At 46.0% G+C, this 26,089-nt stretch overlaps 1 protein-coding gene and 1 long non-coding RNA gene across 6 annotated transcripts in view; one reads left to right on the plus strand and one right to left on the minus strand.

Annotated features, from left to right (window-relative positions):
* Positions 1–9,020, minus strand: part of HIPK2 (homeodomain interacting protein kinase 2) — a 196,868-nt gene extending 187,848 nt beyond the window's left edge. For all 4 annotated transcript variants that reach the window (XM_053554039.1, XM_053554038.1, XM_053554037.1 and 1 more), the window contains exon 1: positions 8,736–9,020. In XM_053554039.1, the coding sequence (XP_053410014.1) occupies positions 8,736–8,754 (19 nt within the window). In that variant the 5' untranslated portion in view covers positions 8,755–9,020. The remainder of the gene's footprint in view (positions 1–8,735) is intronic.
* A 259-nt stretch (positions 9,021–9,279) lies between these two features.
* LOC128560331 (uncharacterized) lies at positions 9,280–22,783 on the plus strand. Of its 2 annotated transcripts, XR_008372934.1 has the most exons (4): positions 9,280–12,549; positions 12,630–12,890; positions 14,509–14,616; positions 17,256–22,783. It is a non-coding gene; the product is annotated as an uncharacterized LOC128560331 (long non-coding RNA). The 2 variants fall into 2 exon arrangements; XR_008372933.1 differs by lacking the exon at positions 14,509–14,616 and having other exon boundaries at positions 9,310–12,549.
* Positions 22,784–26,089: the final 3,306 nt, after the last annotated feature.

Raw genomic sequence — 26,089 nt, forward strand, 5'->3', positions numbered from 1 at the left:
TACAGCAGTGGGGCAGCCTGTCCACTGCTCGGAGCCTCGGTTTCCTCACATGTCAAAGGTTGAATACTAATGTGCGAAGACCTTTCCAGGTTATTCTACGACCCAATAAGATCTTGTGATATGTGAGTGGGGCTATAAAAAGAGATCCCTTAGAAAAAGAGAAAAAGTTTCATGATACCACCAATACCAGCACATTTCCCTTATCCGAGGTCACTGCTATCAGGGCTGAAGAGGAGAGCTAAAAGAGATGTTTCTGGAACCTCCGGTCGGGTAGTGTAGGGTCAGGCTCGCTGACAACTGCTGACAACCTCTCAACATATGTTCTCCTGGGTGACCCCAACAGTGGTCCCACCCAACCCCACGATCTCCCTGCCTTCTGCTGCACCCCACAGCATCCCAGTGTGGCTCACCCCGGCTGCCGTGTGCCTTCTGTTCTACCCAGGCCAGTAAAAGTTACCTTGTCAAAGTATCGTTTTGATTATATCAACTCCCCTTTCCACACCAGGACATGTCTCTTGAATCAGAAGCCTTCAGAAGCCCCTCAACCGATCCCACTTACCATTCTCATCTGCTCATCTATTTTGCACATACCACTCCAGCCAAGCAAAAACGACCTTGCAGATGAATTCTGTCATGTACTCTGCTTATTCCCCTTGTTAAGGCAACACTAGGGCTTTGTTTCTGTTGTCTGTCTATATGGGGATACCTCATTTAACTGACATCCTTGGCAATAAGCTGATCTACAAAATCGATCTACGTAAGTTAATTTCCCTCTCTACCAGAAATTTAGCCCTTTAAAACAGCCTTAAATCCTTTTTGGAGTAAGTCGTCACAGTATAATCAAATGAAAGAGTTTCTTTATTTTAACCATTTACTAACAGAAACATTTCTGTAATACATTAGAGAACCTTCCAGTCTCAGTTAGCGGAACATCATGAACGTCGATTAATCTTTTCCCGATGGTGCAGGTCACACTTAATGAGTAATGGTAAGCACACTGTGCCGTAGCTGCAGAGGTAAGCGGTCTGGAGGACAAAGCTGATCGCATGTGTGCATTCTCTCGTCCAAGTGCTCTTTCCCCCTGTCACGAGCCCTCCTGACACTTACTTTCCTCCAGGGACTCAGCTTGAATTCTGTACAGCAGATGCCGTGACACAGAACTTGAGAGGGTATAACTTACTGTCTTTCTATACAATTCCAAGAATTTACACGCCAGCTTTTGTCAGAGCCCTATAAATTAATTCTACACTAGATTAAACAGACAAACAAACAAGAATTTATTCCCACAACTATCAACGAGCCAGAGAGTTCCAAATTTCCTTATGTATCCTGGGCACAAATAATGAATACATTGAAATCTGCTTCTTAAATGCCACGAAATTACAAGTTCTATACTGTATAGATTGATATGATGGATCACTCTTCTTATGAGAAACCTTTGGAAAATCATCTTATATCACAAGTAACAATTCCATAGGTTGAGTCAATAAGGGAATATTAGAGTGGAGGAAAATGGTAAAAATACACAAATAAACCTTTATTCATCAGAATGCACACCTGTAACTGTTTGGAGCCAGAAGTGCTTTTTTATCCAATGTGATGGAAGATTCTACAGCAATCTCTGACTGTGGCTGAACAGAACCACCTACGGAAAAATGCCCTGCCTTACTCATATATTAAATTGCATTCTTTTTGTGACAAAGGTTTCTAGAAAGTCTATGACATTAGCGCAAATAGGAGAGTTAGTCAATCTTAATTCTGCTTAAACACAGTAGCATTTAATTAATCAGAACCTATCAAGGCTAAAGTAGTTAGGCAAGATTTCAAAAACAGACCACTTTCAAAAACACTACAAATCTGTTCAACGCTGTGTTCAGAAATAAGTGGCTGTAAAACCACAAAATTATTTTGCAGCTTTAAAGGTTTGCTGCTTTTTTTTTTTTTGTCAGTGATTTTTACCAGCTTGCTTTCTAAAGGCAAGGTCAGTCATCCCTCAGAAAATACACAGTTTCAATGACACTGTCCATCACGTCTTCTGCTTTTTCCATTGGCTTTCGACCACAGAGAGGGAGGGAAACCCTCTGAAAGCCTGACTTTGTAACCACTCTCATAAACACTTAGCTCACTCACGTTAGAGCACCCGGTAAAACAGGTATAGTTTTAGCTGACTCAGAATCTATAAAGAATTTGACAAACTTTCCTTTCTATGCCTGGATGAAGTGATACTATACTGAACCATCGAGATTCTTCTGTGTTCTGTCTTCTTTCCAGTGTATTTTTTATACTTACGGCCTCCGCATTCTGTTTGTCAGATCTGCAGAAGATAAGTAAGATTCTAAAGCATTGGACATAGAGAGGTAAAATTCAGAGCAATCGATAGTCAAGCAGAGGTGGCTTTGTTGGGGTGAGGAATACCAGACAGGAGTACAAGAGAAAGAAAGACTCAAGGGCAAGGAGAAGAAATCACCAACACAGGGCTGCTATCAAGCGAGTTAAAACTTAGATACGTTAAAAGAAACAGTCACCTCCACAAATATTTATGAGGTACCTGCTAGGCTTAAGGAACGGCATAGCTATTGTGGGGGAGACAAAGATGAATCGGATATGGTCCTTGCCCGCCAGCGGTTCACAGTGATGCCAGAACCCTGAAGTCATTTTCCTTGTATAGGTGATAGTAATGAGAACATCATTAAAGAGCTGCATTCAGTTTTTACCATCACCTTTTTCTATTTGTTTGTTTGTTTAATGGGGAGAAACTAGAGAAAGTTCGGAGAGAGGAGATGCTTTCAGGGAGACAAAACAGACTCTGACAGAAAAAAAACTGTGGGGATCCAGTTATGACCTTTAAGTATATGGAAGGTTTCGGAGAAAGGAACTGAGTAAAAGAAAATAAGTTTGAATGACGACAGGTACAATTTCAGCTAGGCCCAGGAGTTCCTTGACAATCAGGCTAACAGAATATTGGAAATGGTCAATGTTTTAATGAAACGGTGATTTCATGTCACAGATATTCACCTTCCTGAAGGTAGAGGAGTGAACTATACCTTGCTTGTGAACTTTATCGCCACCCTGTAGCTCTAACAAGGTGGGGCTCTGAGCTTTCTTCTTCCACAATTCTCTAACTGATCTGCTCTGGGCAAGTAGCCACTGCACACTCCTGAGTGACTACCCGATCTGTGTCCCCACCCATAAGCACCACACAACCGTCTGGAACACAAGATCTTGGCCAGGCAGTAAAATCAGGAATCAATTCTCCAGCAGCCAGGTATGGATGCAAGGGTCCATCTACAATACAGCCTGCAACACTTAATACTGAAAACAAAAAGTCTCAGAGTGGCACGAGCAAATTTGAAACATATTTGCGTTGGCAAGGAGATAAAATTTAAGTAATGAAAGAGGAAGACAGAATCTTCTGTAAATTAGAGATGGCAATATCTAAGGAAATTTCTAAGGAGATCTGTACTGAGTATTTTCTACACTCAGAAACATTTTTTTGAAGCCAAATAAAGAAAACATTTAAAAGAAAATAGGGAAATGTTTTCTTTATACTTTAGGAAAACGTAAGCATATAAGAAGTAAGAAGCAAAACCCATTCAATCTTGATGCAGACCCACAGGCCAGTGAGTCCACGTTTAAACATTCTGACTCTAACTTCCCACTCCCCCTGACCTCCTCAAAGACAGGGCCTCAGATTTTGTCTATAAACCCAGAACCTACCACAAGGCCTGGCCGTAGGCGCAACCCTTGCAAAAATGTTTGCTGAGTGAATGCATGAAAGGGGCACCCTTATCTGCACAGTGGGGGACACGTGAGTTCCTGAGGGTAGAGAGTGCAGACAGCACATAGCAGCTGTGGTCTAAGTCAAGATTACCATCATGATCCTAAAGCATCTCAGTTTCTTTCCGAGGAAAAACAAAGACCTTCCTGTATCTCAGGTTTTCAATCTTCTTTTTTTTCCCCAATTGGTATCACCACATGAAACAGAACTACTGGGAGTTTTCAGCCTTTCAAATTCATACCCTTTGGGGGATTATAAAAAATCTGCTGGCTCGATTCTGAATCCTGTCTTTGATACCAACCCAAAGTCCTTGAATTGTCATCATAATTCAACCAGAAAGCACTGGCAAATTATTCGTTCAGAGAATAAAAAATGCTCACCTATCACACCCTCATTATCATCATTATGTTCCATACAAACCTCAGACGTGGTTCCCCAAGATGGATCTCTCTATGGAAGGAAGGAAGAAATGACGAAACATAAAACATGAAACACCAAGAGTATGAGGAGACATAACTGGCAAATTTTCTTTTGTAGCAAAACGATGTTAATGCATGATAAGGCAGACCCTGGCCTGTGGTTGAGTGGGAGCCTCCCCTCTGAGGAAGGCCTTGGCAAGCAACCTCCGGGTACGCCTGCGCCCAGCCCACTGCTTTGTTTAGGAATGGATCTTGGCTAAGGGCAAAGGTTATCTTCCATAGTTAGGGATACTTTCCAAGAGGCACAGCTGCAGCCCCTGAAACTCTGTCCTAAGCAGTTTGTTTCCCTATCTTTAAGGTCGCATAGAAAGTGCCACAAGTGGGCTGGGCGTGGAGACTCACTGCTGTAATCCTAGCATTCTGGGAGGCCAAGGTGGGTGGATTGGCTGAGCTCATGGGTTGGAGACCAGCCTAAGCAAGAGCAAGACCCTATGTCTTAAAAAAGCTGGGTGTCGGGCGGCGCCTATGGCTCAAGGAGTAGGGTGCCGGCCCCATATGCCAGGGGTGGTGGTGGGTTCAAACCCGGCCCCGGCCAAAAACTGCAAGAAGAGAGAAAAAAAAAAAAAGCTGGATGTTGTGGCAGGTACAGCTACTTGGGAGGCTGAAGCAAGGGAATCGCTTGAGCCCAAGAGTTTGAGGTTGCTGTGAGCTATGATGCCACAGCACTCTCCCGAGGGCAACAAAATAAGACTCTTGTCTTCAAAATAAAAAAAAGAAAGAAAGAAAGAACCACGAGAGAAGAGAAATTCTCTACCTGAAACTAGCAGAAATTCAATGGCAATAAAGAATCTGGAAAGGTCACAGAGGAGATCAGAAAAAAAAAAAAAGGTTCTTTCTTCTGTGGCTATAGGGGGTTTATTGTGCTGGTGTCCATACTGGAAAAGGAATAGCAGGAGATTAATAATTGAAATGTTGCTATTACTGGTTTTCTAAACTATTTGTGGGTTATTCTTTCCCTGGAGTCATCATGCCTATAAGCAGTTCAGAAGACAGAGGATTTAACACACACTGAGAAAATGCCTACTACAGCTAGGGACTTTACATACACTAGTTTCTAATGGAGTTTGCACACAATCCAATAAGGCTAAAAAGTAGCTCAGAGAAGTCACGTCACATACCTAAAGACCTAAGGCAAATTCAAACGCAGGTTTCCCTGATTCAAGTATCATATCACACGTCTAGAATCAAGGATAGAATTAGGGAGCTTTGATGTACTATAACTCAAATGTAGTGAGAAGGAAAACAATATTTATACTTACTCATTTTAAATACATAAAACATAAACCCAGAAAAAAATATTTTAGAACACATGTCATTAAATTCTTTTAACAGAAGATGATTCGGAATCTCATTTCTAGCAAGCATCTTAGTAGACAGGTGTCTGCAGGTTCATCTGATGATGGATTTCAACGCGGCAGGTTTTGGAATTCTGACTGTGAAATGTTCCTTGGTATAAGCCAATATCAAGGCTATCTCAGGTAGAGTAAAATGTAAATAATTTGCAATTTAGGTTCCAACTTAGAAATCATGGCAATGTAGATCTTTGTGGTTGGCCTTTGCACTGCATATTAAAAAAGCCTTGCCAAGCAAGTCCATGGAGTAAAAACACCCACAAGGCAAATGTTTAACCTTCTTTTAAAAAAAAATAAAACAAGTTTTTTTGAGAAAGAAAACTTTTTAAAACAAGTTCAGTCCCACGTCACTGCAAACTAACATGCCATTTATAAACCTATCCTTAAAGCAAGCCCTGAAAGACTGATTACACTTTGCTACTCATTAATTTGTATTATCAAATATACCTTATTTCAAAAATAGCATTTCTGTCTACATCTCTGACAGTTCAGAAGGCTCCACCAATGCATTTGGGCCTTCGCCCAGTATTCCAACGTGGTGAGCCCCATTAAAACAATTCATGAAAGGCCCCCATGTGTCATTATACTTCTCCTGAGAATTGTGTTCAGTTTTTAGGAGCTCAGAACTCACAAGAAATCCCTCGTCTTGGAGAACTGCAGGGGAACTGCCCTGCTTTTTTAGGTTGCTCACGGGGGGTCCATGTGTTCTGCTTAGGACATAGGATAAATCAAGTTCACTGAACCCAGCAGATGTCACCAAGGAGGGAAAGAGGAGGTCACCGGAGCCTTGGAATGCTCATTACAAGTGAGGGAATGTGGGTCCTGGCAGTGGGATCCTTGATTCTAGAGGTTCCCTATCTGTTTTACAGCAAGCCCAACAGGCTTTATCGGAAAGACCCAGGCCTGGGCTCCTCGCAGAGTGATGCTGGGCTGGTTGAGGCAGAGCAAGGAGAAAGACTAGGAAAAGATTTATAAAGATGCACAGAGAAACTCTCACAGAATAAAACAGTACAAAAGACAGGAATAATTAAGAGGGCATACAGACAAGACTGAGAGAAATTCAGGGTTGAAAGAGGTGACCGGGTAGGTCACCCAGTACAGGAAAGTAGGGCTTGGAAATAGAAACAGCGAGTTCAAGAGACCTTTGAGATCCGTGTTCATTCTTAAACCACAAGACCGTGTGCACCTGCAGTCTTGATCTGCCGTAATGCACTGCCTACGTGAACACGGTAGTAAAAACTGGAGTGCCAAGTCCCAGCCTCAGGGGCATGGCCTACATTCCATACAGATTTAGCATGAAAGGAACAGGAGGAGAACAGCACAGTTCCCAAAATGGCTTTCTACAAAGTTGACAAAATATATCCCAACTCACATACCCAGCCCCGAGTAATAGGGAAATCAGCCTTTACTATAGTTCTGAATTCAATGCCAAGTTCCTTCTCTAATGCACACCGGGAGTATCCAGCAGAGGGAGTCTCAAGAAGGTACTTAATAAAGAGAAAATTGTTTGATTTTAACACTCTAGACAGTGGGAGCACTGACTGTAGCCCCCTCCCATAGACACGGATGAACAATGAAGGCCCAACATGGGCTCTCCTGTGTGTTCACACATCCCCCAGCATGTTCTACTCTGTGTGGAGTGATCAGAAATTTCGTTTTGTTTTGTCGAATGGTTAAATGGACCTTGTGTTCTTCAGAATCAAAGAGGAAAGCCCCTAGAATAACATCTCTCTGTTGCCTTCTAAACAGCCCCTTTGTTTCTAAGAGAGTCTGAAAAAAAAAAAAATATTTACAGTCCATAGGTTATTTACAGCCTTGTTATCCAGGGGCTGACTGGTGACTTTATTCTCATCCAGAAATCTAATTCATTTGGAGCCTTGGAACTAATAACAGATTTTCTTTTCAGATAAGTTTTTTTTTTTTTAATCAGCCTCTGGTAACAGAGATAAAACTATTAATGTGTTCCCTGTCTTGCTGGTCACCACTGTTCTCAGATCTACAGAAGGCTTACAATCTCCTGTCCAGGCCCTCTTCTCTGTTTCATACAAATCCTGTGCCCTCTCATTTGCTATTTCATCCACAGAATATCTGAACAAAACCAAAAGAAAGCCAGATGGACCTGCACGAGAAGTATGTAAAGGCTGCTATTTCAACGATTTCACGAGCGAAACATTTTCACGACAAAATGACTGAAAAATCAGGCACGCTTGGGTTCAAAATTCCTCCTACGACAAGCACACAAAAAACACATCGAAGTGTAAAAACTTAGTTGATTCTGGTTTGATTTCTGGCTGGAAGCTGACAGAACTGACTAAAGAGGAACCAAAGAGAGTCTGCAAGGCAAATGGGCTGCTTTTGCCTTACGCTCTTTTCTTTCTGCCTAAAGACAAACTGGAAGGGAAAAAAAAAAAACAAACCCAACGCCAGGTGAAGGTGCACAATTCTGATTGACCCCGACTGATCCAGGAGAAAAAATGTCTTCGCCGCCCCCCGACTCGAAAACCCAAACTACATTTTCCCTTCCACACGTTAATGCAGGGAGATTTTAGTCTATTTCATTGTTCTGCCTGGGTCTGAAATGGACTTTTCATCTCTTCCCCCTCTCATCACCTAGCCCCATACATTCCGATTCGACAGCCCCCCAAAATCGGGAGCTCACGAAGAATAAAGGAGTGTGGGGTGGGAGTGGAGAGGGCCAGGACAGAGAAGTGGGAAGGAGATAATCCCAAAGATCATGTTCGCGGTGGGAGGGGGGGAGGAAGGCTAAGCCCATCACCTTTATTTATTACAAATAAATAAAAAGCACAGTCACGGATCTGTCTTTCCCCAGGCGCCCCCCTCTTCTTTTCTTTGGGCAGGAGCCCACCCTCGCACACGCCCCCTCCTCTCCACTCACCCCCCCCCCCAGCCTCTTTCTCCACCCTGGAAATAAGATCCTGGTAAATGCCGGATCCTGGTCGTTTTCTGGGCAGGGGAGGGGTCCCGGGGATCGGTGCCGGGGAGGGGTCGGGAGCCCCTGCGAGACCCGGGGGTGGGGACTGGAGGCCGGGCGCCCCGGGGGCCGCGGGCAGAACAAAGCTGCGGGGGCCGCGGGCGGCCGGGATCGCGGGGCCGGGCGCCCCTTACCTTCGTACACGGGGGCCATCGGGGCCGGGGTGTCCGCGATTCATGGCAACGGAGAAGGGAACGCGGCGCGCGAGCTCGGCCCCCCCAGCCTCAGTCGGAATCTGCCATCTTGAGCCTGTGTCTCCGCTCTCGGCGCAGCCGAGGCCGCCAGCGCCCGCATCACCGCCCCACTTGGCCGGCGCCGGGGGAGGGGGCCGGGCGGGCGCGCCGCCGCCGCCGCCGCAGCAGCCGCGGCCCGGGCCCTGCGCGGGGGGCTCGGGCGCCAGGCGGCCGGGCGGGCGGGCGGAGCGGCCGAGGCCCCCGAGCGGGTCCGCGGTGGGGCGGGAGCCGGGGCAGCGCGCGGCCGGGCCGGCGGAGCTCAGCTCAGCATGGCTGTGCGGGGGGCTCGGGCAAAAGTTGCCCAGGAGGAGGAGGAGGTGGAGGAGGAGGAGGGCCGGGGGCGGGGCGGAGCGGCCGGGCGGGCGGGCGGGCGGGCGGGCGAGCCGGGAAGAGCCCCAGGGAGTCCGCGCGCAATCGAGCGCCGATGGCACGGATGCGAGGCGGGGAAGGCCGAGCCGCGGGGCAGCGCCGGGGAGCGAGTCCGCAGGGGCGGCGGCAGAACTTTGTGCGTGTGAGTGTGAGCGTGTGTGTGCGCGCGCGGTGTGTGTGCACGTGAGTGTGTGTGAGTGTGAGCGCGTGTGCGCGCGCGCGGTGAGTGTGTGAGTGTGAGCGTGTGTGTGTGCGCGTGAGTGTGAGCGTGTGTGTGCACGTGAGTGTGAGCGTGTGAGTGTGTGTGAGTGTGATTGTGAGCGCGAGGGTGCGCGCGCGGGCCGGGCACGGGGCAGCGACTGCAGGACAGCACCGGCCGGCAGAGTGTCGCGCCCTCTGGCAGCCGGTTGGCGCTTGCCGAGGTGGGAGCGAAATGAATGCGGGAGGAGTGGGCGCACGCCTCTCCGCGGGAGGCTGAGCGGGTGGAGGAGCTTTGGAAACCCTGACCAGGTTAGAGACGCCGGAGCTGTCCCTGCGCACCCAGACAAACGCAGCCCCCGGGGCGGTCGCTGAATTCCGGCCGGAGTCCGACATCCGCGCCCTCTGGCCTTGGCCTCCTGGCGCCTACCCTGTTCCGAGGGGCCCTCCTCCATCGCTCCGGTAGGGGCTCCTGGTTCCCTGATTTCCTCAGCCCTCTGTCCAATCAGGGCTTCAGCTAAATCGCCCAAACTCTGCTCCCGGCCAAGTCCTCTCTGGGTTCGCTTCTCCGGCTACCCCCTAGGTTTAGCTAGGATGCCGGTAGCCTCCTCCAACTTCAGAAGACTTGTTGAGTCTCCTCTTAGGTGGTATTTTTTAAACTGTGGGTCGTGACACACTAAGAGAACAGAGAATAAATGCAATGAATGACAACCAGCTTTTTAAAAGAATGAAATGGAATCCGGTAGAACTATTAGAGTCCACTGATGACTCTTACTAAGTAAGAGCAGCCATTGTTTCATAAACCTTTGGTTTCACTATGAGGTAGATTGTATTTCCTACTGTGGATCATGGGTCCAGAAACAGTATCGTTTCAGGGTGTGAAATAATGATCTCTAACACTGTGTGATTTTCTTAAAACCTATCCCACTGTTTTCTCACTACTTCTTATCCTTCCTGGTGTGCATAACCCCCTCCCCACCCTCTCTTTCCCCTGTAAAAAGACAAGCCCTTTCACAGGCTGTTTGGTTTGGTTGGTGGCACATCATCACCCCTTCATCTCAGGAGGATCCTGGACTTTGCAGTCTTTCCTGTGGCTTCTCTCAGCCTAATGCCTTTCACACTTGCAGAATCCTCGACCAGGACTACTAAACAGGACCTCAGAGGTCATCTGGGCCAGCCTGCCCTTTTAGAGTTGGAGAAATGAGGCCCAGAGAAGTGAAGTGTGTTGCTCAATGTCACCTGGTGCTGACTCTTAGGATCAGGTCTCTTGGCGTTAGTGGTTCACACTTGTCATGCATCCCTTTCTATCCTCCTTGCAATCCTTAACCAGCCTCCCTAGCTTTAGTCTTGCCCCAGTTCACCCTGAATACTGCCAAGTTCATAAGATGTGGGTCTGACCACACCCCTGCTTCATGTCTTTGAAGGACTCAACCTCTGTAGGTGAGGCTGAGTTTCTTAGCTCCTTGGCTTTTAATCAAGGCAGGCAAGTCCTGACTTAGCTTTGCAAGGACATGAGTTCAGCAAATCACCGCCTCTCTAGCCAGACTGGTTTACTCATAGCCCTCTGCCAGCCTTGTCCATCTGTGCCTCTGTGCTTTTGCCCAAGCTATTGCTTTCCCACCAGGGGTGCTTCCTCAGTCTTCTCTCTTTAACCAGTTTCTGTCTGTGCCTGGCTCTTTTCCATTCCCTTCATAAGACAGCCTGAGATAGTGTGAGAGTAAAACAGATTGAGATTGAAATCCCAGCTCTTCCACTTGGCTGTGTGAACTTGGTCAAATCACTTAACCGCTCTGAGCCTCAAGTTCTGCTTTATTTTATTTTATTTTTTGAGACAGAGTCTCACTCTGTTACCCCAGGTAGAATGCAGTAACATCTTCCTAGCTCACTGCAACCTCAAACTCCCAAGCTCAAGTGATCCTCCTGCCTCAGCCTCCTAAGCAGCTGGGACTACAAGCAAGTACCACCAAGCCTGGCTAACTTTTCTATTTTTAGTAGAGACAGAGTCTTGCTCTTCCTCTGGTGGTGTCAAACTCCTGAGCTCAGGCAACCCTCCCATCTCAGCCTTCCAGAGTGTTGGGATTACAGGCATGAGGCACTGTTCCTGGCCTTGTTTCTTGATTTTAATGAGAATAATAATAGTAATTGTTATGTTCTCCCCTTGTGCTTATAAGTGTCGTAGGCTTTATCATATGAGTATGTAACTGCCCATTGTCTCTGTTCCTTTTCAGCACTGGCCAAATAGAACTTTCTGCAATGATGTCACAGCAGCCACGTGTGACTCTTAAGCACATGAAAAGTGGCTAGTGTGACGAGGAACTGAATTTTTAGTTTTAATTAATTTTACTTATAATAGCCGTGTGTGGCTGGCTAGCAGCTACCCTTATCGGACAGTGCACTTCTAGCCTACAAGCTCAATGAGGGCAGAAACCACACATTGTATCCTGGCTAAGTAGACATTGCCTGGCACATGGTAAGTACTGCTCAGATGTTTCCAGAATGGACAACAGCAGCCATTTACCACACACCCCCCGTGTCAAGCACAACAAGAACTCAGTAAAAGTAACTTCATACAGTCCTCACCACAGCCCCTGAGAAAGGCTTTGTACAGAGGGCTGGCACATAGAAGGGAATGAATAAAAGTGGTTATTAGTATTCTGGACACCTCCCTGTAACCAGCCCCCCAGTTTTTACCTCTTCTTCCCCTAGATGTACAGAACATTTCCTGCCTGTTGGGCACTCCGTGTTGTCCGTGGCACACCCCCACCCTAGATGGCGGACTCTTGACTTCTGCATAGGTGCCCAGTCCCCACAGTTGCTGACTGGACTGTCAGCTTCTGGAAGGAAGCTCATGGCATACTTGTACCTCAGCTCAATGCTGTTCAGTGTTTAGTGTTTGCTTCTAACCTCGCCCCACCTCCTGTCTAGCTGTGAGTGACCCTAGGCAGTCTCACTCTCTGGAATACTCTTCCCTAAAAGGTGAATTCCCGCTTGTGTAAACTGGAAACATTGAGGGTGGTCTCCTTCTGATAAGATTGGAACCATCTTGGGCAGGGAAATAGAGTCCCATGAGGAGGGAACACGATGAAGCCATCCAGATATAGATCCAAAGCTGTACTTGTGGGATGCAAGACCTCAGCAAAACATTCAGGTGAGCTAGCATGCTTGGTAGCACACAGATGGAAAAATATTACTGAAATGAGTTTAGAGTTTTCTTTCATGAATTGGCAGACGGAGTATACGGATTGTCTCCTTTTCCTTTGGGGACTGCAATCACGTCGGGGCAAGGTATAAACCTAACAGCAAAACACCACTGAAGCAGAAGGGGGGAGAACATCTGAGATGGAGCCCGGAGGAGCACCAGCGCTCCAAGGATGGGAAGAGGAAGATAACTCCCCAGGGAGGAGCGGGCAGGGAAGTGGGAGGACAGCAGAGTCCTCAACACCCCAGGAGTGGTCAGCAAGGCCAGGCAGTACTGAGAAGTCACACGAGGTAAATACAGAAAGGCATCCATTGGATTTAACAGCAAGAGTGACACCCGTGACTGTGGTGAGAGTAATTAGGGGAAGCATGGAGGGCTCTTAAATTTCTCCTAAAAGAAATGTAGTTTCTTGAGAGGTGGAGATGGGAAAGGTTAGACAGGAGTCTGCAGAGAGGGCACGGCGGCCCGGGGCTGTGACAATGAGGGGGTCCAGGAGCTGTGCCCTTTGGCTAGAGATAGTATGCATCGTATCTTATTTACCTAATAAGAACACTAAAGTACTTAGTGTTCTAAGAAGTTTTAACCAAAACTTAATAAACCAAAATTTTTGCAGTACATGGAACTTTAGGCTGTCAAAATACTATTGAACTTCTGGGTGGTTTGAGAGACAATAACAAAGGCAAGAAAATGAAAAAGGATTTATTGACCATACGCCAGTGTCCTCTCTACAAAAGTTATATCTTTCTCAGGAGATAGTAGGGTAAACATGGGAAGCTTTGACCTCGTTTCAAGTTCATTTTGCTTACAGGACAAATAACAAAGGAAGGGTCTTTTCCTCCTTTGTGGCTGTGGTTGTGAAAATGCACGGCATCAGCTGATCTCCAAGGCCACAGTTTGGAGACATTCCTCCTGCTGTCATACACGTCCCCGTGTGTGTGTTGTTATTACTCTCAAGGTGTTCACGGCACAATGTCTGCGCGGATGTGTCTTATCTGACTCGGGGTGTGTTGCTCTCCTTTTCCTGACAGCTCCTTATTTTCTGTGTCTGGGCCTGTGGTCGTGAGCACGTGCCTGTGGGAGGCAGGTCACTCTCTCAAGTTCTGTCTTTTGAGGTCTTGCCTCTTTTGGTTTCTAGGTCTGTCTCATTTTCCTCTTTCTTTCTGATTATGTCTCTCTCTCTCTCTCTCTTTTTCTCTTTATCTTTCTATCTTTTCCACACATTCTTTATTCCTTCTCCCTCTCCTTTCTTCTCTTACAATTCTGTTTCCTAACGAGATATAATAGAGACCTGTTATTGTTTTGGTTAGTTTCAGGAAATTACCTTGAATTCCTGCTGTAAACCTTCAATAGGTTTTTACAGTACATTTTGTAACACAGTGGTGTTTGAGAACTACAGGATTCTTTAATTGAAAGCTTCAGTGACAAGATATTACACTCAGAATTTGAAAGAGCAGATATTGCATTCAAATGAACTATGGCTTTCAGGGCAAAGGGTAGAGCGGGACTTGGCGGGGTGAAGGGAATCGGATTGTGGAAATGGCAGTCATGGAGAAATTACACTGGCAAAATCAGGGGAATAGGGAAACATCATTTTCTGCTTCTACTCCTAGTAGAAAAATGATCAGACACCTGAACAGGGGTGCAGGAAAGGCAAAGCGATGCTGTAACAGCACTCCGCAGAAGGAGGTATGGGAGAGGAAAAAAATGGAATCAGCCTATGAGTGAAAAGAAGCTAATGTGGGTTCACAGGGGGCAGGGCGATTTTGCTGGAGGTTATGGGAATGGCAAACTAGGATGGATTTGCACTGAGGAAAGCAGTTCAGGGAAGCAACCCAGCCCTGCAGAGACATTTCTGTGATGATGGGGAGGTGGATGATATTATTGCTTGGTTTGCCTGATGTGTTCCAGGTTGAACTTGGACAAACTAGACAGACATGGTGCAGAGAGAAGCTTGTGGCTGGTGGAAGGCAGAGGGGTAGGCTAAGGAGTGCTCTTTTTAAAAAGCCTATGGTTAAGGTAAGCCCCGCTCAGTGATCAGTCAGGGGCCTGGGCATTTCAGTGCTGTATAAAGTTTGTCTTGTAAGATTTCCTCCTCCTGACCCAGTGTGGCACCCTGAAGAGGCCAACCCTTATGGCCCAGGGTTGTTAGATTGACTCTGCTCAGGATCCTCTTAGATGCCAAACCCGGTGCCTTTCCTCCGCTCCTCCACTGCTTGATCTCTAAGCAAACATCAGTCAGACATTGTATCCACTTTATTCTCCTTGAGTCACGTCTGTCCCTTCACATACCCTTTCAACATCCCTATTCCGTCCGTCCCTTCCTTCCTTCCCCTCCTTCTCTCTTTTCTTTTCTTTCTTTCTTTTTTTTTTTTTTTTTGAGACAGTCTCAGGCTGGTGCCATGGGTAGGGTGCCATGGCATCATAGCTCACAGCAACCTCCAACTCGGGCTCAAGTGATCCTCTTGCCTCAGTTTTTCTATTTTTAGTAGATACAGGGTCTTAGTTTTGCTCAGGCTGGTCTCGAACTTGTGAGCTCCAGCAATCCACCTGCCTCAGCCTCCCAGAGTGCCAGGATTACAGGCATGAGCCACCCTGCCTGGCCCTCTTTTCTTCCCTCCCTTCCTTCCCTCCCTCTGTTCCTTCCTTCCCTCCCTCCTGCCTTCCTTCTTTCTTTCCTTTCTTTCTCCAAGAAAATCAACACATTGAATGGCCAGTGACTGCATACTATGCTAGAGTCCATAACAAGAGCTGTGAGCACAAAAGCCAGAGGCTTGGCTTTCAAGGAGCTCAAGTTCAAAGTGAAACCACCACCCAAAGGGCACAATACAACATGATAACTGCAGGAAAAAAAAAAGATGCACGTGGGCAAAAATAGCACAGAGGGTTAAATAGCAAGGAGGGTGTTGGGGAGCAGGGGAGATGCACATCTGTGCCTAGAACGATGAACTCTGGCAGAGGACAGCAAATAGGACAGAAAGGTATACATGCCCAGGACCCGTAAGATGTCAGAATATTGCTGAACATGCAAAGCAAGGCCAAGGCGGTGCTTGGGAACAACGCCCGAGTTTGCAGTCAAGCTGAGAAACTCATGCTCTATTCTGCACGCACCAGGTGTGGGGACAAAATGAGTTCAATTTTGAAAACGTTGAGTTTAAGTTTCCTGTGAGATATTCAGAGAGGGATGCTGAGTTGCTAGGTGGGTATATGGACTGGAGCCCCGCCAAGGGTTTTTAATGGGAGATAGAGACTGTTTTGAGTCATCCGTGTATACTGAGTGGCTAATTCCCTAGGAGGAGGTGTGATCACGTGTGGAGAGTTCACAAGGAAGCATTTCTCAAAGTGTGGACCTTGGCCCACCTATGACAAAACTCCTCCAAGGTAAGGGCCTTTCTAAAGATGCACATTCCTCAGGCAGAACCCCAAACTTACTCAGTAACTCTGAGGTGGCACCTGAGAAGCTGCATTTTAAATTTACTCCCTCCGTAAACATATTTACACAGATATGTTTAATAACCAATGGTGTGGAAGGAGAAGCTGAGTGGCTAAAGGAGGGAACTTGGAAGGGGAAGACCCAATTGTTTAAGGGGCCGTGTCCCTCCTCCCCGATGGCCTGGGTGTGTCTAAGCTTCCCTCTCTCTGCTGCTTGCTCTCAGCAAGCTCATCTCTAGGTCGCTGAGGCTGATGTTTGAACTGATCCAGTCTCCTTAGCTCCAGTCCTGTGTTGCCACCTGCCTTCTAGGCACCTCCACCAAATAGAGCTCATCTCTCAAAGTTTCTAATAAAAAACCACCACCTGGCTCGGCGCCTGTGGCTCAAGCAGCTAAGGCACCAGCCACATACACCTGAGCTGGCGGGTTCGCATCCCTCCCGGGCCCGCCAAACAACAATAAGGGCTGCAACAAAAAATAGCCAGGTGTTGTGGCGGGCGCCTGTATTCCCAGCTATTTGGGAGGCGGAGGCAGGAGAATCGCTTGAGCCCAGGAGTTGGAGGTTGCTGTGAGCTGATGCCACGGCACTCTACCCAGGGCAACAGCTTGAGGCTCTGTTTCAAAAAATAAAAAACCACCACCGTCCGATCCTTTAGCTCCTTCACTATTGCAGGGCAATTGGCCACATCTTATTATTTTCTTTTTTCATGATAGCTCCTCTCCTCCTCCCTATCCTCTCCATTTCTGCTGCCAATACCTGGTTCAGCCTCTCCCTAGCTCCCACTTGAACTGCTGCCTAATTATTATTATTATTTTTTAATTGAGACAGAGTCTTACTTTGTTGCCCTCTATAGAGTGCTGTGGCGTCATAGCTCAACAGCAACTTCAAACTCTTGGGCTCAAGCGATCTTCTTGCCTCAGCCTCCCAAGTGGCTGGGACTACAGGCACCTGACACAATGCCCCGCTATTTTTGTTTGTTTGTTTATCAGGCCCAGGCTGGGTTTGAACCCACCAGCCCCAGTGCATGTGGCCAGCATCCTAACCACTGAGCTAAAGACACCCAACCTGCACTAATTTTTTAATGGGTGGATGGACCTTTATTACCTTAACCTCACACTCAGGTCCCTGGTGATCTGCCCAAAATTACCTTCCCCATCTCATTTCCCACTCTTGCCTCTCATGTATCCTAAGCAATAGCTGTGCCTCTTTGTCTTTGTACCTGCCAGACTCTCTGCCCAGAGTGCCCTGAACTCTACAGCCTCTCCATCCGTGAAGACCCAGTGCACCTGCAGTTGCCTTCAAGAAGCCATTCCTGTGCCCCTCCCTCACATCTCCAGAAGTCATCTTCACTTGTTTGCAAAGCACGGTTTAGGCCTATTTTTACTGTACACATTTTTTTTTCTGTCTAGTATTAAAGGTTCCTGTTTTGTTTTTTAAATGTTTTACCTATAGAAAGGTATGGAAGCTGCAGAACAAAGGCTGAACATCGGAAGTTTGGGTTGAAATAGGGAAATTGTTAATTTCTCTGCACCTCACTTTTCTTACCTGAAGAGTGGGATAACAATGTCGACCTCACTAGCAGAAGTTATGAGTGTGAGAGAAGAGGAAGGCAGAAGACATGAGGGTGCTCAGGCTACAGAAGCACTGCAGGGCTGGATAGGGAGGAGGCACTTAATAAATGCATACTGAATCCATGGGAAAGGGTGCATTTCTAAACAGTCTTTGAAGGCTCGTGGGAATATAAAAATTAAGTGATAGAATGCACAGAGCAATTCTTTTTTTTTTTTTGACAGTCTTTCTGTCACTTGGCTAGAGCGCTGTGACGTGATCATAGTTGACTGCAACCTCAGGCTCCTGGGCTCCAGTGATCCTCCTGTCTCAGGCTCCTGAGACAGGCATGTACCACAATGCTCAGCTATTTTTTTCTTCTATTTTTGGTAGAGACAGAGGCTCACTCTTACTCAGGCTGGTCTCGAACTCCTGAGCTCAAGTGATCCTCCTTTCTTGGCCTCCCAGAGTACTAGGATTACAGGTGTGAGCCACCACACCTGGCCTGGTGGGGTTTTAAAAATCAATTTTAGCTAATGTTCACAGACCTTTTGTTTCAATAGCTTCACAGTTTAGTTTTATTTTTAAGACCAGAGTTCTTTTTTCATGGAATCCTTAAGCTTTTTTCATGGAATCCTTTTCACTCCAGACACATGTTCTTGGCTATTACCCAGCTTGGCACCTTCCTCTGATTTTGTTTAGGCATCAATCCACCTGCCCCAGGGGGTGAATCATGATTGGTCTATGTCAACTATGGCAAACCAATCATGTTGTTAATTGTGGTCATGTGACCCAGTTCTAGCCAATGAGAGCTAAATTGAAAGTTGGGGGCTTCTGGGAAAATGCCTCCTTTCTGATAAAAGAGTGTTCCACGGGAAGAGACAGGCCATCCCCCTTCATAGTCCTGCTACTCCTGCCTTATAGCAGGATTGGCTGCTTTGAGTTATTGGGGAGGGGAGTGCTCAGAGTGATGTCTTGGAGGTGAGGAGGTGGACTAACCCTGGAACCGTCACTGCCAGCCTTATTAGTAAAAGGAGTGTTGTCTTTACGAAGATGCCTTTAGTAGGCATCCCGTTACTTGCAGTGAACGGCATCTTAATTACTAGTAGGAAAAATTTAGTTTTGTGATTTCCTGTATACTTGGACAGTCCGCATATACATATCTTTTAAAAATATTTCAAGAGGCTCAAAGTGTAAAATTTCTCAGCAAAACGATCTTTTGTCATAGAATTCTGAAGATTGTGTGTGTGTGAGATGCATTTGAACTTTTTAAGAATTTCCGTTGGAATGTGGCAGGATGTTCAGTGCACATTCCATTTGCCCTGGGTGATACACTCGGCATTCAGAAGCTGCTGATTTGCTTATCTTTTCTTTGGGAGAAATATACAGCCTGGCTGATTCCAGCTAGTTTGTCTGGTCGAGTTGGATGTTTAAATAGAAGGCAGAACTACCGTAACAAGTAAGGGTTTCTTTTTCCTTTTTCTTTTAGTATTATTGAATTTTCTTGTGTTCTTTTGACATTATTTCATCAATTCCAAACTTTGAATGTTAAATCCTATGTCACTGAGAAGGGAAGGTAGTGAATGGTAGGGAATGCTGGTGATTAGCAAGATGGCATCCTGGGTGGCTGAGTCTGAGGGCTGGGCAAAGCCAGGGCAGTGACAGGATGGCCAAAGAGAGCCTGTATTAGCAGGTTGGGTCCAAGAGAGGGTTAGGCATGAGACCTGCCCTGCCCACCCTATTTCATAATGCAGCTTGTCCTGTCACCCCCACTGTCTCTCCCGCACCCCATTACCCCATTTTCCCTTATCTGGTGTTCTTAACCTTTACCCACCCATGGACTCCTTTGGCCTTTGGTGGAGTATGGAGACTGCTTCCCAGAAAAAAATGTTTTTAAATGCATTAAATAAGACACATAAGGCTACAAAAGAAACTAATTATCCTGAGCTATATTTCTTATTGATACATTCAGTAACAAGATCTAACCACAGGCCCAATAGTTACAAAGTAGTGAAGAGTGTAAACAATACTTTAAGATACCTGCAACAACCCTCAGTATGGGATACAATAGCTGCGATTTCGATTGGTAACAAAGTCACGGGTACTGCTATTGCTGCTGTGATTGGTTGCTTACTGTCAGATTTGAAGGTTTAAGATTAAAGGTGTCATTTCCCCCTAGTCCCCATCCCATTCAAGTTCACAGATCACCTGTGAACTTGTATCTCTGGACCCCTTGTGAGTCCGGCACTCTGAGATAAGAATCCTTGCCCTTATCCTTATTCTACAACATCTACATGTATTTGCAGAGCATTTTTCATCTTCTAACATCATATATTGTATTTACTCGTTTTTCAAGTTCACTTTTTTAGTTGTCTGATTCTTCCTACTAGAATTAAGTTCCACAAAGTCTTGTCTCTTTTGTTTACTGATGTATTCCCAGTGTCTAGAATGGTGCCTGGCACTTACTAGAAGCTCAGTAAATACCCCTCGTACAGATAAGGCCAGAATGTACGAGCATCTGCATCTCGGCAGAGGGGCAAGATGTTCTCTTTACCTTCACGCTTCCCTTTCTTTCCTCTTCCTTCTCTGACTTCAATCTTCTTTCTTTTACCTTGACAATCTCTCCTTTTCTTTCTCTTTCAGTATCTTCTCCTCATTTCCCTCATTTCCCATTCAAGACATTCCTGCAACAAGTATTTACTGAGAATACAGTTGTGAGAAGACAGACCCAGAGCTTGGGCGACTGGTGCTCATCACCACTGGGCGGTTGCTTAAGGACGGGACCCTTGGAGACAGGCCCACTTGGATTCAACATCTGCCTCTACATCCTACTTGCTGTCTGACCATGAGCAAATTTGTAACCTTTCTGTGACTTAGTTGGTTTTTCTTTTCATCATTTATTCAGCAGTCCTTAATGGGTTTACTGTGTGCTTAGCAGTGTTCTCAATTATGGTATGGTGTGATCAATGCTGTGATGACAAGGGTAACTGAGAGGGTTACCTGAGCCCCAGGAAATTCAATCTTAGGATACTGTGTGGTCAGGAAGGACAGCCCATTAGTCCAGTGTAGTATAATTTCAAATGAATTCTGTTAGTTTTTTGCATTTCCAAAACAACACCACAGGGGATCTACATTCCTATTACAAGACAAGATGATTTCACCTCCTTTGATTCTATCCCTGGATACCCCCGCACTTCATGGTGTGGATTGACTTAAACTCTCACCTTCCTTTGGGGTTTAAAGAAGTGGGCAGACAGCTGGCAGCCCAGCTCAACCTTACAGAGAACCAGGTGAGGGTCTGGTTCCAGAATTGCAGGGTCAAGTACCAGAAACAACAAAAGCTGAGACTGCTGGCTGCATCTGCTGAGGCTGCCTCCCTGGACGAGCCCTCCAGTGGCTCCAATGCCAGCATCCAGAGTGACGACTTTTGAGTCAGGAGTGGACAGCTGAGGATCGGGACAGAGGCCTCACCCATAGTGTGGACTAGTTCTTCCTGCGGGTACCCACTGGACCTCTCTGCCCCACATCTCAATGAAGGGTTAGCCTTCTCAACCAGAGGAATCTAAACTGTCAAAGCAAGGACACTCTATTCTATACTGGGTCCTGTATAATGGAATAATGTTATGGTCAGAGCAAACTTTAGCCTTCAGCTATGTCCTTGGACAAGTTTCTAAACTTCTGAGGCTTTTTTCTTCATCTTTATGATGGGTATAAAGATGATAACTTTATTATAAAGATAGTCTTCTACCCCCCCCCACAAAAAATGAAATAAAATAAAAAAGAAGTGGGCAGAACAGAAATTTCAGAGCTGATGATTTTTGGCTTCTCTTTGCTACCCAGTGGAGAAGCAAGGGCTGTGGCCACTGCCTGACTGCTAATTCTGTCCAGACACTGAAGCACATGGGAAAGGGGGAAGCCGTGTGAAATCCAGACCCTGAAAGACTGGGAGGTCAGCAAAGTGTTCCTGGCAGGACAAAGGTCTGAAGAATGAGAGATTATGGCCCTTAACTGAGGGAGACTCAGTCTGCCTGGAGTGTGAGGGGTGAGGCAGAGGCTGGGGCGGAGGGAGGTCAGTAGGGCAAACTTGTCAGAGAGTTGGGATGTTAAGATTTTCCCAAAGCTCATGAGAAGTTAGGGATTTTTGATGGGATACAGGGTTTTGTTTTGTTTTATTTTTTAGTCGTTGTTTGTTTTTTCTTTGAGACAGGGTCTCACTTTGTTGTCCAGGCCAGTGCGCAATGGTGTGATCAGGGCTCACTGTAGCCTCAAACTCCTGGGCTCAAGTGATCTTCCTGATTCAGCTTCCAAGTAGCTGAGCCTACAGGTGTGTGCTGCCACACCTGACTAATTTTTGTATTTTTTTTTTTGTTGACATGGGGTCTTGGACTATGTTGCTGAGGCTGGTCTTGAACCCCAGTCTCGAGTGATCCTCCCACCTTGGCCTCCCAAAATGGTAGGATTACAGATGTGAGCCACCATGCTTGGCCCAGATACAGATTTTTAAGAGCCCTTACTGCTGCAGAGAGAGGCACAGAGAGTAGGGTCAGGGAGGCCTGGGCCTCAGTAGTGGCAATAATTAACAGTAATGACTGGTTTCAAAAGACATTCCAGACTTGGAATCTATAAGACTTAATGACTCACAGTGTGTGTGGGGGGGGGTCAAAGGAAGTGTTATGGGTTTAATTGTGTCTCCCCTCCCAGCACCAGCCCCCCACAAAAGATGCTGAAGTTCTAACTCCTAGCTCATTGCAAAGGTAATTAATTAAAGGCCAAGTTAATTTAAGATGAAGTCATATTGAAGTAAGGGGAGCCCCAGTTCACTGTGGCTGGTGTCCTCATCAGAAGATGGCCAGCTAAGGGCAGAGACACAGAGAGAATGCTACATGAAGACCAAGGTTTGGGGGTGTTGTGTCTACAAGCCAAGGGTGCCAGGAATTACCAGCACATCATCAGAAGCAAGAAACAGGTGAACAAGGATTCCCTGCTGATCTCAGAGTGGGCACGGCTCTGCTAACACCTTGATTTTGGACTTGTAGCCTCCAGACGTTTCGGAGAATAAATTTCTGTTGGTTGAGCAATCCAGTTTGTGGTACTTTTTTTGGCAGCCCTAGGAACCTGGCACAGTGGAGAGTTTAGCCCCAACAGCATATCAAGTATCTGGGCTACTCGGAACTTTTATTATGGTAAGTATTACAGAGCAAGAAGGCCTGAAAAATATTAACACAGAATTTAAAAGGAGAACCAGAAAATGTTTTCAATTGCTTCAGAAAGGCCTCAAGACCAATAACAACTTCTGGAACTCACGGTCATTACCCCCACGTGTTTGTGAGGTGCTTCAGACCAGGCGATGCGTGTAAGATCGCTTTGTCACACAAGGTGGTCTAGGTGTTTAAAATGTTGTCTTCACTTTAATTAAATGAAATGTTTGATTTGCTCACATGAATAGTTACTGTCCTCGGGACAAGCTACGTAGCTTGTGGAGTCCAGCACAAAGTGAGAACAAGGGGCCCCTTATTCCAAAGCCATGGAGAATTTCGAGGTAGTGATGGCAGATTTTAAAACAGGTGCATGGTGTTCTGAGTGTGGGGCCTGTGCACCTGCACCCACGACACTGACCTGCCACCTAAGCGTCTTGCATTTTGGAGCGAGGGAGCCAGGCTGTGATGTGGAAGAGGACTTAGAAATGCCAAGCTCTGCCCACAGCACCATTAGGACAGGATGTGTGTGGGAGCAGAGGACAGCTTAGGGCTGAGAACGAAAGAAGGGACCTGGCACATGGCATGATGGTTCCCCAGGGATCGCCCTGCCCCAGACAGGGGACAGATGTTAGGCAATGGTGAGCACAAAATGTGCTTAGACAATTAGATTGGGTCTGGACTGGGGAGGGCCTCTAGTGCCAAGCAAAGGTTTTTGAATCTATTTCTATCTATAAACAATGAAGAACCACTGAATAGTTTTGAGCAGGAATCCAAGTTGGTAAAAGTGAAAAATGGAAACAAAGGGTTGGAAAACAAAAGCACTATGGTTTTGAGTCTGAGAAAGCACCTACCTTATACATCATTATTGAAAGGAAGATACAAGCCTTTCTCCAATTCTGTGCAGGTGACACCCACTGATTTGCTAACCAAGGGTCCCTGGTCTGATGAACGCCATCCCCACCAGTTTTAGCATGTCCCTAGACATATATATCCATCTTTTGTCATCTATGTAATAATTTGAGAAATCATAGAAAATGCCTATACTTGTGTCTGACCCAGTGGCTGGGATTTATGGCTTTTTGAGTATGGCCTCAAATCAGCGTATTCTGTAATCATATTTTGTTTGTAGAGCATTTTTAGGTCTGTACATGTAGTTCTAGGTCAATTTCTCCATCAGCCCACACTGAGCCCTAGGTGAGGCTTCATAATCTGAGCAATGTGGTTAGTTGGGCCCATGGAAGCAAGGGCAAAGTTGTCAGTTTCTACGGTCCATTATTTCCTCCTCAACATGCAGGCTGCACGTTTCTCTGCCTCAGTTGCCTTTTATTCTACATACCTGTGAGCAAGTGACGAGCCTTCTACCTCCAACTGCTGCAATAGGATCTTAGGCTCACCATGTAATTTTCCTTCAGTATAAAGTCAATGAAACTTTGGTTTAAAAGCCAGGACCATGAGGATCTTTGAGATGTCTTGTTTGAATCAAACAGCCTGACTGCTACTACTCCTGCTGAAAGTATTATTTATGATTTTGAAAACTGGAGCAATCCAAGTCCTGCTAATTTCCTTAAATTCCCTTTTTCTTTCACTTTCCCAACTGCTGTCTATTCACCTTTTGTCCTATCTTTCCAGCAATAAAAATGGAAATGATGATTTAGAGAGTTTCTATTTCTGTCAAGACAGCAAAACCTGCATATTTTTAGTGATTAGTTAGGGACAGTTGACATAAAGACAGTGCTCAAAAAGAACAATGGAGACATGGTTCCCTAAACTCTCAAAGAAATGAAGTTTGCGTGGTGATCAAACTAAATGAGGTTACATAGTAATAAGTAAAAATCTGGACACCACTTTTTTTTTCTTGTGCTGTATTCATTCTGATGGGTAAGGTGGATGGCTTAGGACTCCATGTTCAATTTGTGTGAATTCATAGAGCTATTAGGACAATGTGTAATACGTGATTGCATGATTGGTACAGGTTCTGGATTTTATGCCTGAATATTTATTTAAAAAACTCCAGAAACACTAATATGGTGGAAGCCGTTGCCTCAGTTAGGTAACAGAAACTACAGTAATAGATAAATGCTGGTGGCAGCCTGACACAATGGAAGGTTATTTCCCCTTCATACAGCTGACCGGTGTGGGTGTCGAGCAGGTGGCCTTCCCTGCAGTGATTTAGGGCCCAGGCTTCCCCCACCTGTGAGTGGGAGCCTCAGCATCCTTTGCTTCCAGCTGGCAGACAAGAGAGCTTGGAGAGAATAAAGGACACCCCAGGGGAGGTTTAGATGGGCCAGGCCTAGGAGCGGGGTCTTGTCTTCCATCCACACTCGATGGGCGGCAACTCAATGATGTGGCTAAATCTAATCACAGAGAGGCTGGGAAATGATCACAGATGAGGCAGCTACTAAAAATAATGCTTGAGTTATATTCACTGACCCAGGGGAAGTATCCATGACGTAGGAGTGAGCGGTGTTAAGTTTCGGAGTAAGGTGCATTGTCTAGTTTTTACAAAAGAAATGTGAAAATCTCTAACTATGCTTCATATCTTTGTATATTGCTGGTTAAAGGTGCAGGGGTCGCACACCCCCAGACAGGGCTGGGAAATGGAGACAGTGGCGGAGGTATGAAATTATTATCTGTTTCTTTATATAGCTTCAGAGCGTTCCCTCCACCCCTTTCTTGCAGTAATCACATACTTACTTTGGAATTATAATTTTCTTTCTTTCTTTCTTTTCTTTTTTTGAGACAGAGCCTCAAGCTGTTGCCCTGGGTAGAGTGCTGTGGCATCACAGCTCACAGCAACCTCCAACTCCTGGGCCCAAGTGATTCTCCTGCCTCCACCTCCCAAGTAGCTGGGACTACAGGTGCCCACCACAACACCTGGCTATTTTTTGGTTGCAGCTGTCATTGTTGTTTGGCGGGCCCAGGCTAGATTCGAACCCGACAGCTCAGGTGTATGTGGCTGGCGCCTTAGCTGTTTAAGCCACAGGCGCCGAGCATGGAATTAAAATTTTCACTGTGATTTTCAAATATTCAAACAAAGAGTCACTTTATTATGGCACACATAAGTGGTTAGTAGTCATTGTGACATTTAGAAAAGAGAAATGAAGAGGAAGAATGCGTGTGTGTGCGTGTGTGTGTGCCTTCACATTGGAATATTTTGTTTCTCCAGGCAGACAGTCTTCAAAGTAGAGCAGGGCTGTGTGTATATCATGGTTTGCTATACCCTACAGAAAATACACCACATTCTGATTCTGGGCGTAGCAACCTATCTCCACATTAGGAATTTATTAGTTTTATATATATCAGAAGGTAAATAA

The sequence above is a fragment of the Nycticebus coucang genome, chromosome 11 (genome assembly GCF_027406575.1).
Source record: "Nycticebus coucang isolate mNycCou1 chromosome 11, mNycCou1.pri, whole genome shotgun sequence".
Taxonomy (NCBI): Eukaryota; Metazoa; Chordata; class Mammalia; order Primates; family Lorisidae; genus Nycticebus; species Nycticebus coucang.